General features: G+C 38.1%; 1 protein-coding gene across 2 annotated transcripts in view; it reads right to left on the reverse strand.

The window, feature by feature from the left end:
* Positions 1 to 15,134, reverse strand: part of RYR2 (ryanodine receptor 2) — a 729,440-nt gene that overhangs the window by 163,698 nt on the left and 550,608 nt on the right. For both annotated transcript variants that reach the window (XM_082634943.1, XM_082634944.1), the window contains exons 57-58: positions 7,560 to 7,637; positions 6,322 to 6,397 (exon numbers count right to left, since the gene is read on the reverse strand). In XM_082634943.1, the coding sequence (XP_082491069.1) occupies positions 6,322 to 6,397; positions 7,560 to 7,637 (154 nt within the window). The remainder of the gene's footprint in view (positions 1 to 6,321; positions 6,398 to 7,559; positions 7,638 to 15,134) is intronic.

Consider the following 15,134-nt stretch of genomic DNA (forward strand, 5'->3'; position numbering starts at 1 on the left):
ACCTGCTGAGATCCTGAGCCTGATCCTCCGCCCACCGAGGCCCCCTGCAGCCACGTGGGTCCTGAGGGAGTGGGAGGTGGGGAAGGGGGATCAAAAGTAAAGACCAGACCTCCGGGACCAGCACCCCTGAAGGGTGGCTGGGGGAGGGAAGGAGTTCCCACACCCAGCAGGACCCACCCACGGTTAGGGGTCCAGTGGCGATGGGGGAGACCCTGGGGGAGATGGTGGGGGAGGGGCACAAAGGAATGGAGGGGAACAGGGCCAGCACTTTCCCTGTCCACTTAGGCACCAGGGAACGTGCTGGGCTCCTGGTCCTAATCCTCTGCCCTTGGAGCCTCCCTCTTGCCCACAGACCCCAAGCCCCGCACCTACACCCCCACCCAGGGCCCCACCTCTACACTCAGAGACCCCCTCTGAGACGTCCTCCAACGTGCTGGCCCTGAACTCCACCCACACACCCTCACTCAGGGCCCTACCTCCAAACTCCGGAAGTGCACACTCCAGACACTCTCCTTTCCACATGCTGCCTCTCCACTTCTGTGCAGGTCCTAAGCAGAGGTCCCGGCCCACCCAAAACCCCACCCCTGCCTAAGTTCCACCCACCGCCTAAACCCCACCCCTATAGCCAAGGCTTTTTTGTTTTTTTCCTCTTTCAGATTGGGGTTCTGCTTTACCTGGTTGATTCACTGTTGTTGATTCTTTTATATATATATTTTTTTCCCAATAAATATTTTATTTTTCTAATTTTATTTTATTCTTTGTTTGTTTGTTTGTTTTTGCCGTACGCGGACCTCTCACTGCTGTGGCCTCTCCTGTTGCAGAGCACAGGCTCAGGACGCACAGGCTCAGTGGCCATGGGCCACGGGCCCAGCCGCTCCACAGCATGTGGGATCTTCCCGGACCAGGGCACGAACCCGTGTCCCCTGCATCGGCAGGCGGACTCTCAACCACTGCGCCACCAGGGAAGCCCCTATTTTATTCTTTATACTTTGTCAGTGATCTCTCCTTTTGGTGTGTTGCCACCCCCCCACCTGTTTTTTTCTGTTGTCATTTTATTTTACCTGGCTGCAGTTGTTTCGATTATAGTTTTATTTTTCCTAATATATTTTTTATCTTCCTAATTTTATTTTGTTTTTTATTCTTTGATATTGTACTGCTACTCTTTTTCTTTCTTCCTTTTCTGTTTTTTTTTTTTTAACTACACCATGAAGTTTGCAGGATCTTGGTTCCCAGGCCAGAGGTCGGGCCCAAGCTCCTGTGGTGGGAATGCTGAGTCCAAACCACTGGATTAACAGAACCTCAGACTCCAGGGAATATCAATCACAGTGAGGCATCCTGGAGGTCCTCATCTCAGCACCAAGACCCAGCTCTATCTAACTGCCTGCAAATTCCAGTGCTGGATGTCTCAGGCCAAACAACCAGTAAGACAGGAATACAGCACCACCCATCAAGAAAAAAAAAGAAGGAAACAAAAAGAAAAATGTGTTACAGACGAAGGAGCAAGGTAAAAACCTACAAGACCAAATAAATGAAGACAAAATAGGCAACCTACCTAAAAAAGAATTCAGAGTAATGATAGTAAAGATGATCCAAAAACTCGGAAATAGAATGGAGAAAATACAAGAAACATTTAACAAGGATCTAAAAGAACTAAAGAGCAAACAAACGGTGATGAACAACAAATTCCTGAAATTAAAAATACTCTAGAAGGAATCAAAAACAGAATAGCTGAGGCAGAAGAACGGATAAGTAAGCTGGAAGATAAAATGGCAGAAATAACTGCCAGGGAGCAGAAAAAAGAAAAAGAATGAAAAGAATTGAGGACAGTCTCAGAGACTTCTGGGACAATATTAAACACACCAACATATGATTTATAGGGGTCCCAGAAGAAGAAGAGAAAAAGAAACGGTCTGAGAAAATATTTGAAGAGATTAGAGTCAAAAACTTCCCTAACATGGGAAAGGAAATAGTCAATAAAGTCCAGGAAGCACAGAGAGTGCCATACAGGATAAACCCAAAGAGAAACATGCTGAGACACATATTAATCAAACTATCAAAAATTAAATACAAAGAAAACATAATAAAAGCAGCAAGGGAAAAGCAACAAATAACATTCAAGGGAATCCCCATAAGGTTAACAGCTGATCTTTCAGCAGAAACCCTGCAAGTCAGAAGGGAGTGGGAGGACATATTTAAAGTGAAGAAAGGGAAAAACCTACAGCCAAGATTACTCTACCCAGCAAGAATCTCATTCAGACTCGACAGAGAAATTAAAACCTTTACAGATAAGCAAAAGTTAAGAGAATTCAGCACCACCAAACCAGCTTTACAACAAATGCTAAAGGAACTTCTCTAGACAGGAAACACAAGAGAAGGAAAAGACCTACAATAACAAACCACAAACAATTAAGAATATGGTAATACGAACATACATATCAATAATTACCTTAAATGTAAATGGATTAAATGTCCCAACCAAAAGACAAAGACTGGCTGAATGGATACAAAAAAAAGACCTGTACATATGCTGTCTAAAAGAGACCCATTTCAGACCTAGGGACACATACAGGCTGAAAGGGAGGGAATGGAAAAAGATACTCCATGCAAATGGAAATCACAATAAAGCTGGAGTAGCAGTTCTCATATCAGACAAAATAGACTTAAAATAAAGAGTAATACAAGAGACAAAGAAGGACACTACATAATGATCAAGGGATCAATCCAAGAAAAAGATATAACAATTGTAAATATTTATGCACCCAACATGGGAGCACCTCAATACATAAGGCAAATGCTAACAGCCATACAAAGGGAAATCGACAGTAACACAATCATAGTAGGGGACTTTAACACCCCACTTTCACCAATGGACAGATCATCCAAAATGAAAATAAATAAGGAAACACAAGCTTTAAATGATACATTAAACAAGATGGACTTAACTGATAAATATAGGACATTCCAGCCAAAAACAATGGAATACACTTTCTTTTCAAGGGCTCATGCAACTTTCTATGGGATATATCAAATCTTGGGTCACAAATCAAGCATTGGTAAATTTAAGAAAATTGAAAACATATCAAGTATCTTTTCCAACCACAATGCTCTGAGACTAGATATCAATTACAGGAAAAAAAACTGTAAAAATACAAAAACATGGAAGCTAAATAATACACTACTAAAAAATCAAGAGATCACTGAAGAAATCAAAGAGGAAATCAAAAAATACCTAGAAACAAATGACAATGAAAACAAGATAACCCAAAACCTATGGGATGCAGCAAAAGCAGTTCTAAGAGGGAAGTTTATAGCAATACAATCCTACCTCAAGATACAAGAAAAGTCTCTAATAAACAACCTAACCTTACCCCTAAAGCAGTTAGAGAAAGAAAAACAAAAAAACCCCAAAGTTAGCAGAAGGCAAGTAATCATAAAGATCGGATCACAAATAAATGAAAAAGAAATGAAGGAAACAACAGCAAAGATCAATAAAACTGAAAGCTGGTTCTATGAGAAGATAAACAAAACTGATAAACCATTAGTCAGACCCACCAAGAAAAAAAGGGAGAAGACTCAAATCAAGAGAATTAGAAATGAAAAAGGAGAAGTTACAACAGAGACCACAGAAATACAAAGCATCCTAAGAGACTACTACAAGCAACTCTATGCCAGTAAAATAATGGACAACCTGGAAGAAATGGACAAATTCTTAGGAAAGCACAACCTTCTGAGACTGAACCGGGAAGAAATAGAAAATATAAACAGACCAATCACAAGCACTGAAATTGAAACTGTGATTAAAAATCTTCCAAAAAACAAAAACCCAGGGCAAGATGGCTTCACAGGCGAATTCTATCAAACATTTAGAGAAGAGCTAACACCTATCCTTCTCAAACTCTTCCAAAATATAGCAGAGGGAGAAACACTCCCAAATTCATTCTACGAGGCCACCATCACCCTGATACCAAAACCAGACAAAGATGTCACAAAATAAGAAAACTACAGGCCAATGTCTCTGATGAACACAGATGTAAAAATCCTCAACAAAATACTAGCAAAGAGAATCCAACAACACATTAAAAGAATCATACACCATCATCAAGTGGGGTTTATCCCAGGAATGGAAGGATTCTTCACTAAATGCAAATCAATCAATGTGATACACCATATTAACAAACTTAAGGATAAAAACCATATAATAATCTCAATAGATGCACAAAAAGCTTTTGACAAAATTCAACACCCATTTATGATAAAAACTCTCCAGGAAGTAGGCATAGAGGGAACCTACCTCCACATAATAAATGCCATATATGACAGACCCACAGCCAACATCATTCTCAGTGGTGAAAAACTGAAACCATATCCTCTAAGATCAGAACAAGACAAGGTTGCGCACTCTCACCACTCTAATTCAACACAGTTTTGGAAGTTTTAGCCACAGCAATCAGGGTAGAAAAAGAAATAAAAGGAGTCCAAATCAGAAAAGAAGAAGTAAAACTGTCACTGTTTGCAGATGACATGATACTATACATACAGAATTCTAAAAATGCTACCAGAAAACTACTAGAGCTAATCAATTAATATGCAGAGTAGCAGGATACAAAATTAATGCACAGAAATCTCTTGCATTTCTATATGCTAGTGATGAAAAATTTGAAAGAGAAATTAAGGAAACACTGCCATTTACCACTGCAACAAAAACAATAAAATACCTAGGAATAATCCTACCTTAAGAGACAAAAGACCTGTACGCAGAAAACTATAAGACACTGATGAAAGAAATTAAAGACGATACAAACAGATGGAGAGATATACTATGTTCCTGGATTGGAAGAATCAACAATGTGAAAATGACTATTCTACCCAAAGCAATCTACAGATTCAATGCAATCCCTATCAAACTACCAATGGCATCTTCTACACAACTAGAACAAAAAATTTCACAGTTTGTATGGAAACACAAAAGACCCTGAACAGCCAAAGCAATCTTGAGAAAGAAAAATGGAGCTGGAGAAATCAGGCTCCCTGATTTCAGACTATATTACAAAGCTACAGTCATCAAGACAGTATGGTACTGGCACAAAAACAGAAATATAGATCAATGGAACACGATAGAAAACCCAGAGATAAACCCACACACACATGGTCACCTTATCTTTGATAATGGAGGCAAGAGCATACAATGGAGAAAAGACACCTCTTCAATAAATGGTGCTGGGAAAACTGGACAACTACATGTAAAAGAATGAAATTAGAACATTCCCTAATACCATACACAAAAATAAACTCAAAATGGATTAAAGACCTAAATGTAGGGCCAGGCAGTATAAAAGTCTTAGAGAAAAACAGAGCAGAACACTCTATGACATAAATCACAGCAAGATCCTTTTTGACCCACCTCCTACAAAAATGGAAATAAAAGCAAAAATAAACAAATGGGACCTAATGAAACTTAAAAGCTTTTGCACAGCAAAGGAAACCATAAACAAGATGAAAAGACAGAAAGAGAAAAACAAATGCCATATGCTAACACATATATATGGAATCTAAAAAAAATGGTTCTGAAGAATCTAGGGGAAGGACAGGAATAAAGACACAGACGTAGAGAATGGACTTGAGGACATGGGGAGGGGAAACTGTAAGCTGGGACAAAGTGAGAGAGTAGCACTGACATATATACACTACCAAATGTAAAACAGATAGCTAGTGGGAAGCAGCTGCATGGCACAGGGAGATCAGCCCAGTGCTTTGCGACCACCTAGAGGTGGGTGGGATAACGAGGGTGGGAGAGAGACGCAAGAGGGAGGGAATATGGGGATGTATGTATACATATAGCTGATTCACTTTGTTATACAGCGGAAACTAACACAACAATGTAAAGCAACTATACTCCAATAAAGATGTTAGAAAAAAAGAATGTAAGAGACAATTACATAACTGGACTGAACAAAACAAAGAGGCTGAAGATGGGAGATAGAATGAAATAAGAGAAATATTTAAGTTGGGGATAGAAGTCAGTGAGGGAGGTCTACGTAACTAATAGAACACCTCGGGTATTAGGATGAGAAATATAGTTATCTACATGCTAAAATGGGCAAGAGAGAGCCACCAAAATTCTGAGACATGAGGAAATATACACTAGCAATCAGGAAATCAGGAAATAGCATTTCCACCTTGAAACTATTACAGCCATATTTGAACCATTCTAATAAAATAAAGTTGTAATGAGCTCTTATGCTGAAAAGACTATTTTATCCTTATCATACGTTCATGTACTCAAACTCTGGTTTTTTTATAAGGATTTTTAGAAAATACTACCTTTGGACTCCAGTTCCAGTTTCTTTTTCTTTGCCCAAATATTATGGTAGTTTTCAGCCATCATTTCCGCCATAGCCTTAAAAGAACAAAATATTTAGCAACTAAGTTATACTCTAAAAGGATAGTAGAAAAAAGATAACTTTGCCTTCCAATATGTAATATCAAAACACACTTTAAATTAATAAATCGTAGTGTCTTAGTGCTAAAACACATGTAAAAGATAATTAAGCACAGCTTTGTTATTTAGAATCTGAATTTCAGAGGATTCTAATGATCTGTGAATTTACAAACCAGCAGAGGTGATGTGATGGGAATGGTCATTGTTCTTTATAATGTTTAAAGATACATGTTTTGTTAATTTAATAATGAAACTTCAAACTAGCTATGGACTTTAAAAATATGTTTACTTACAAGTTCTTATTTTAATTTCTAAAGTTTTAAAAGATGATGTAAACCTTACTGAATGAACACTGAATGCAGAGAGCATCAGACAAGCAGTCTGGATCCATGTCTGTCCCAACCTAGGTCAGTCTGAGGTCTTGGATGAGACTTGGCCTCTGTGGCCTTTGGGTTTTGACAAGATTACCTCCAAGATTCCTTTCATTTTTGATTTTCAAGTTTACTATGTCATGTTAATACATCTGTACTAGAGCAATGACAAAGGGCAAGCCAAACAATTTAACAATCCATAGATTTTTTTATCTTTATATACTTATATCTCTTGGAATAATACTAATAATGCCAATGTCATTGTCTGATCATTATATTGACCTGTTAACTTATGTTCCATGGAAACAAACTTTATCTTTTCACTCAAATCAGGCAATTCAAAGTAGGTTCCTTAGTGACAAAGGAGACAGACAGAACTATGGTGGAGAAAGCAAAATGCCATCAGTTTCCCTGGATAAACAACTTATAATATATATTCTTTCATGAGTAATTAAAGTGATCCTTGAGCAGAGCATTATAAACTACTGATTTAGTATCTTCCCACATACAGCTATTTAATTATATTAGGACTTTTACATAGATATGATCTTTAAAGAAAATATATTATCCTAGAAAAAGTTCTATCAACTTTTACAGCATTAAAAGCTTAGGGTACATAATCTATAAACTCCATGGACCTTCTATATGATCACTACATTCAAATAATTCATGCTGTAAAATACATGCAGGAAGTGTTACAGTATGCTTTTTAAAAATGAAATTTGCAGAATATTTTTAAAAGTACTTACATGCAGATCTCTGGATAGTGTAACATTGCTCATGTCAATGGCTCGGGGGCTATAACCATGGGCGGCATCTACAGAAACCTAGATAATTTGCAAAAAAAAATAGCATCTCATTAAAAAACACAGTAGAGAGAGATTTAAGAGACACTTTGAAAATATAAGGCAAACAAAATTCCAAGTGTAACGTTTCCTCAGATAAAACTGGCAAGTAGCTACACAAATTGATTTTGCAAACATATCTAGCAGATTAAATTATATTTGGGTGTCTGACAAGTATTTATGATTGAATAATACATCCCAATATCTTAGGGATTGCTAATCTGTAAAGCTAATGATCAGGATTCAACAAATTATGTAGTGAGTCCAAGATTCTGAAATATTACCGGAATCAAAGGATAATTGAATTCTTGAGTTTCTTACAAATTCTAATTGGCTGCAATGAAATTTTCTTTTCCTCACACAAACGGTAGTTAATCAAAGAGGTCAGTATTTATAAATGTCTTTATGGGCAAAACAGATAAAATAAAGCCAACTTTTTAATTTTAAAAGTGCATCATATAGTACTCAGTGATTTGTAACGACACCCTCAATCACCAGAGGGTTTCCTTAATATTTAAATTTTGACATTTTAAGGATGAAATCTGAAAAACAAAAAAAAAACCCTACAGAATGGGAGAAAATATTTGCAAATGATGCGACTGACAAGAGATTAATTTCCAAAATATAAAAACGGCTCATACGGCTCAGTACCAAAACAAAACAACAACAACAAACACCCCAATCAAATAATGGGCAGAAGACATAAACAGACATTTCTCCAAAGAAGACATACAGATGGCCAACTGGCACATGAAAAGATACTCAACATTGCTAATTATTAGAGGAATGCAAATCAAAACTACAATGAGGGGCTTCCCTGGTGGCGCAGTTGTTGAGAATCTGCCTGCCGATGCAGGGGACATGGGTTCGTGCCCCGGTCCGGGAAGATCCCACGTGCCGCGGAGCGGCTGGGCCCGTGAGCCATGGCCGCTGAGCCTGCGCGTCCAGAGCCTGTGCTCCGCAACGGGAGAGGCCACAACAGTGAGAGGCCCACATACAGAAAAAAAAAAAAAAAAACCACAATGAGGTACCACCTCTCACTGGTCAGAAGGGCCATCATTAAAAAGTCTACAAATAACAAATACTGGAGAAAGTCTGGAGAAAAGGGAACCAACCCTCTGACACTGTTGGTGGGAATGTAAATTGGTGCATCCCCTATGGAAAACAGGATGGAGATTCCTCAAAAAACTGAAAATAGAGTTGCCATATGATCCAGCAATCCCATTCCTGGATATATAACCAAACAAAACTATGATTCAAAGGAGACACATGCACCCTTATGTTCACTGCAGCACTATTCACAATAGCCAAGACATGGAAACAACCTAAGTGTCCATCGACAGATGAATGGATAAAGAAGATGTGGGGGCTTCCCTGGTGGCAGAGCGGTTGAGAGTCCGCCTGCCGATGCAGGGGATACGGGTTCGTGCCCCAGTCCAGGAAGATCTCACATGCCGCGGAGCGGCTAGGCCCGTGAGCCATGGCTGCTGAGCCTGCACGTCTGGAGCCTATTCCTCCGCAATGGGAGAGGCCACAACAGTGAGAGGCCTGCATACCGCAAAAAAAAAAAAAAAAAAGAAGAAGATGTGGTACATATACACAATGGAACACTACTCAGCCATGAAAAATAATGAATGTCATTTGCAGCAACATGGATGGACTTAGAGATGATCATATTAAGTAAAGTAATTCAGAAAGAGAAAGACAAATACCATATGATATCACTCACACGTGGAATCTAAAATATGACACAAATGACCCTATCTATGAAACAGAAACACACTCACAGACATAGAGAACAGACTTGTGGTTGCCAAGCGGGAGGGGGTTGGATGGAGTGGGAGTTTGGGATTAGCAGATGCAAACTATCATATACAGAATGGATAAACAACAAGGTCCTACTGTATAGCACAGGGAACTGTATCCTGTGCTAAACCATAATGGAAAAGCATATAAAAAGAATGTATATATATGTATAACTGAATCACTTTGCTGTACAGCAGAAATTAACACAACATAAATCAGCTATACTTCATTTAAAAAGACAAGAATGAAACCTATCTTCCCATCAACTGCAAGAGGGTTTCACTTACTGTCAGGAGCTCTTACCTCATTCCACCCAACGGCATATTATGGAAAAGTATGCCACAGAAACGAATTCTGGTTCATGCTTATAAATCTGAAATTATATTTGATATATTTCATAACTGTGTATATTCTCGTCAGACATGGATAAACAAAAAGCTAAATAAAAGGTACAATACAGCTCAGATCTGTGCCCGTGAACCAAAGGGAGGCTATTACATGCTACCATTAATCATGTTCTCATGGGCTACACTCAACTCACTGTTCAGTTTTAAGTGAATCTTGGCTTCTGTGTCAGTACTGAGCCACTGCTGGGTACCATCCATAAGAGAATGCGGAATAAAAATCACAGTTTTTTCTCCCTTAAATACCCATGAAAGGAAATTGAGACTTAGAGAACTTAAGTGACTTGCCCAAGGTCACAGAGCTAAAATTCTGAGCAGGCAGGATTCCAACTCAGGCTGTCTGACTCCAGGCCCACTTCTCTCTCACTGTCGCCTCTTTTCTTCAACATATCGCAGTATATTTCTTTCCCCAGCACTCTACTACCCCTGCCCTCTCTAATGTAATCAGTTTCCAAGTTGCCAAATTCAAAGTCTTCTTCGCAGCTACCATCATACTGGTCCTTCTACACTGGACATGACTAACCACCACTCAACCAGCCCCCTCGTTTCACGAAACCACCCACCTGGCTCTCCACTTCCCTCTCCGATCTCTTTGCCTCCTTCTCTGGCTCCTCTTCCATAAATGACCTCGAAATATTTGTGGCTTTCTGGGTTCCCTCTTCAGTTGTTTCTTTCTTTATTCTAAATGCTTTCTTTAGGTGTCCCTATCCACATCTACTTTAAATATTTCATTTATCAACCATGTTTTATTAAACCAAAAATGAGTTGATCCAGCCTAGCATTGCTTCTCTGCTCTAGACTTACATTTTCAACTATTCATTACCATCTCCATTTGGGATTCTATAAGTGTATTCATTTTCTACTGCTGCTATAATAAGCGACTGCCAGAAATGTAGTGGCTTAAAACATCACAAAGTTATGAGAAATCTGAAACAGGTCTCAATTAGCTAAATTCAAGGTGTCCACAGGGCTGTGTTCCTTTCTAGAGGTTTTATCAAAGCATCTTTTCCCTGTCTTTCCCAGCTTCTAAAGGCCACCCGCATTTTTAACTCATGGCCCATTCCTCCATCTTCAAGTCAGCTATACTACATCTCTCTGACCTTCCTTCTGTAGTCACGTCTCCTTTGTCCAAAGCCAGGAAAGGGTATCCACTTTTAAGGATCCTTGTGATTACGCTGGACCCACCATTAATTCAGTAGAATCTTGCCCATCTCAAGATCATTAACCTTGATCACATGGGCAAACATAATCACATTGGCAAAGCCCCAGGAAATCAACCTTTCTACAGACAACAGTGATTGGGGATCATCTTTGGAGCCAGAATTCTGCCTAACACGACATCTAAAATCAAAAACATATCCTCTCCTTGCCACCCACCCCCCAGCACTAACCTCATCTCACATACGCTACCCAGCTGGTAGGCCAGTACAGACCCATGGCAACCCCCTCTGATTAGTCCTCCTCATTTGCTATTATGGATCAGTCACAAAATTCTGTCTCTTCTACTACAAGACACCTCTGGGATACATCTGCTTTCCTCCATGTCCACTGTCTTTGCTCTAATTCAGATATTTAATGTTTTTGTTTTGTTTCATGCAATGCATTCAATATCCTCCTAAGGAGTTTGTCTTTCTGCCTTCAATCTCCCCCTTCTCTGATTCCTTCTCCACTCTGTTGTGAGAATTACATTTCCAAAGTATTTATTTTGTTATTCCACTGAACAGTAAAAATCTGCAGGCCTAGGCTGAGGCTTATTCATCACAGTATTCCCAGAGCCTGGCACAAGCCATCTTTCATGAATTTCAGGACTATAAAATGATTCCCAATCTCACAGATATTGAAATATGGCAAACATGCGTCTTAAAACTAATTTTTAAAAAAGCATTAGACTCTGCAAATTTTGTTGAATAAATGAATCAAATAGAGTTGATATCGATAACTTTATTTGTTCCTAAAATAAAATTCTCAGTATTTAATATCCTCTTAGACCATGTTCCTTATATAACTGAAATTTATATCCTTTTAGCTTTAGAGTAAGTTATTGAGGCCGGTTTAAAGAATGCAAGTAGATATTTGTTTATTCTGAGATAGATTCTTTTCATGTTTTTCATAACCTGTTTCTCTCCTTTACATTCACAGTAATCACAAGACTGGCCAGGTCTTCTATAATTTCAAGTTACCTGGGATACATACCATCTCTGTATTTAATTAACTCTAGTCTTCTTAGCAATAATAATAACAACAAATAACAACCACCATGTGAATGGTTATGTGCAAGGCACATAGATTATCTCATTTCTTTAGAGCAATTCTGAAAAGGAGATACTGCTTTTTGTCATTTTAAAATGAGAAGAGGATCAAAAGAATTAAATAATTTTAAGCCATTATATCATGTAAGTTGTAAACAGCAGAATCAAGTTTTTAAAGTAATTCTGTCTGAGTCCAAAGCACTTCTCAACTTTCTTAAGACGGCCGCCAATGTTCTGCCTGATTTGGCCCCTAAGACCTCTCTTCCCATCTCCTTGTTACTCATGAGCTCCAGTCTCACTGGATTCCTCATTTTCCCTCACACACGCCAGGCCACACTCTCATCTCAGAGCACGTGCACAACTTGCAACATCCTTCCCCCAAGTAGGTCCAACTCCCTCCCTTCTATTCAATTTATCTTCTCCATGAAATCTGCTCTGATAACCCTATATCATACTGCAACTCATCCCAAAAGGCTAACCAACTCCCCTGCTCTGCACTCGGAATCTGCCTTTCCATGCTACATTTTCTCTTTCCATAATACTTATCACATTTTGATGTAGTATGTAATTTACTTATATCTATTATTTACTTTCCCCATTAACATGTAAGCTCTATGAGAGCAGAGGATTTTGTCTATTTTGTTCATGGACCTATTTGAAAAGCTTACGATAGTACATGGAACATAGCAGGTGCTCAGTAAATAACTCTTAAAAGAATGAATGAATCATTCCTCTATCCTAGTCTGTATTTTAGTTCAAGATAGGTAACACCTTCCAAATTTCATTCCCATCTTCCTCTCCTTCTCAGGTTATAAGCTTATTTTTTAAATTTGTTTAAATAATTTATACCCTACATGTGTAATAAAAACCAGATATAAGAAATTAAAATTGGGAGGTAAATAAGTAATTACTGAGAACCTGTGGAATGTGACTGAAATTGTCAGAAATGTCCTCCTTTTCTGCTGACTTGAGTGACGACCAAGAAGTCAAAATCCACCAATTTAGCTGCTCTACTCAGCATCTCCTCACTGATAATTATATCAGCATCTATACACTCTATTCTTTTTTTTATTTTATTGAAGTACAGTTGATTTACAATGTTGTGTTAATTTCTGCTGTACAGCAAAGTGATTCAGTAATATACACATATATATATTCTTTTTCATACTCTTTTCCATTATGGTTTATCACAGGATATTGAATATGGTTCCCTGTGCTATACAGTAGGACCTTGTCATTGATCCATCCTATATGTAACAGTTTGCATCTTCTAATCCCAAACTCCCAATCCATCCCTCCCCGATGGCAACAAGTCTGTTCTCTATGCCTGTGCATCTGTTTCTGTTTCGTAGATAAGTTTATTTGTGTCATACATTAGATTCTACATATAAGTATACACTCTATTCTATATCCTGTCAAGTTATTGGCTTTGTCATTGTCCATATATTACCTTAATGTGCACATTACAAAACCCTAATGGAGTGGCAAATTTCCTGAAATCATGATTCGTGTAGTGTTCATGGTAAACAAAAGACATTAACAGTGTTACTGATCCACGTAAAAATAATAATGATCATAATTAGGTCTAACATTGAAATATATGCCCGTCACTCCTTTAAGTGATTTATAAGCATCACAACATGTAATTCTCACAATAATCTTTTAAATTAGATGCTCTCTTCTGTTCCACTTTAAAAAGGAGAAAACCGCAGCATAGAGAGGTTAAGCAGTTTGCCTGAGCTCACAAAAAAGCTATCTACTCCACGGTGAGACCAGGATTTCAACCCAGACAGGCTGTGCCAGATCTTGCTGAGTTAAACACAGGCCGCTTCTGCCTCACAGATGGAGTGCTGAGCCCCAGTGGAAGGATGCTAAGAATATCAGCTCCAGAATCATGTCAACAGGTGATCTCAATTCACCCAGCTGCAGTCCTTAGTATAAAGTGATGCCACCAAAAGTGTTCCTTAATTTATTCAAGAGTGTATCTATTACATAATAGAAAACATCTTTATAGTCACATGGGAAAATCAGTAATGGAGAGAAGAAAAGACATTAAGAAGTTTGGCAAGATGATAACTGAAAAAGGTGATAATACTGTTAGGTTAGTAATTAAGAAATGACGAGCTATTTTAACATTTCAAATAATGTTGGATTATGCTTCAAGAATGTTTGTGTGAAAATAATGGCAAGGATTATAAATATATTTGTGGCATTTGTTGCTCTCTGTTTCTGATACTGATAGAAATATAGAAATATTCTGTCCTTTTATTTTACACTACTGAAAGGTCAAAGTACTACAAACTCAAACACCCTCTTTTACGTACCTTCGAAGAAATGCTCTCTGGCATTAAAAATATATAAATAATAATGGTCATAATAAGAGTTACCATTTACTGAGGGAAACAGATTGAGTAACGTGCCCAGCAGTTTATTTCTAGAAAGTGGTGGTCCCAGGATTGAAGCCCCAGTGGTCTACCTCCAGAGCTGTCCCTCTTAATCAGTACATCTGGCATAAGCACCTCCTAATATTTTGAAATGACGTAGGAGATTTAACAATATGTGTCATATGTCACACATGTCACTCTGAAAATCATTAAGACTTAAGAGATGATTATAGGGTATCAATTAATAGTATCTATTGAGGGTTTAATGGGAACTGAAAACTGCACTAGAAGCTAAGCAGGGTGTAAGGAAGAGCAGAAATATATACAACATACACAGTTTTATTTTTAGCCAGCTTGAGAAAAGTTTATTGAAATTCAGAAAAACATAATTATGATTTTCCCAGGGTTAAAACAAGGTAATCCTTTTCTGAAGATGGATTGGTTATAGCTTGTGCATTATAATTTACAGAGTCTGTAATCACTTCCGATGTTTTAGAATCAGTTTCTTAAATTTCGCGTAACATTTTGTATCTGACATGACCCAGTACCATTTTGGAGTTTGTTATGTTTCATCATTGGTTACTGTTTTTTTTTTTTTTTTCAGAGATGCTCACAAAAGTATGAAATCTATAAGTT

This window comes from Mesoplodon mirus (genome assembly GCF_964341445.2).
Source record: "Mesoplodon mirus genome assembly, chromosome: 2".
Lineage (NCBI taxonomy): Eukaryota > Metazoa > Chordata > Mammalia > Artiodactyla > Ziphiidae > Mesoplodon > Mesoplodon mirus.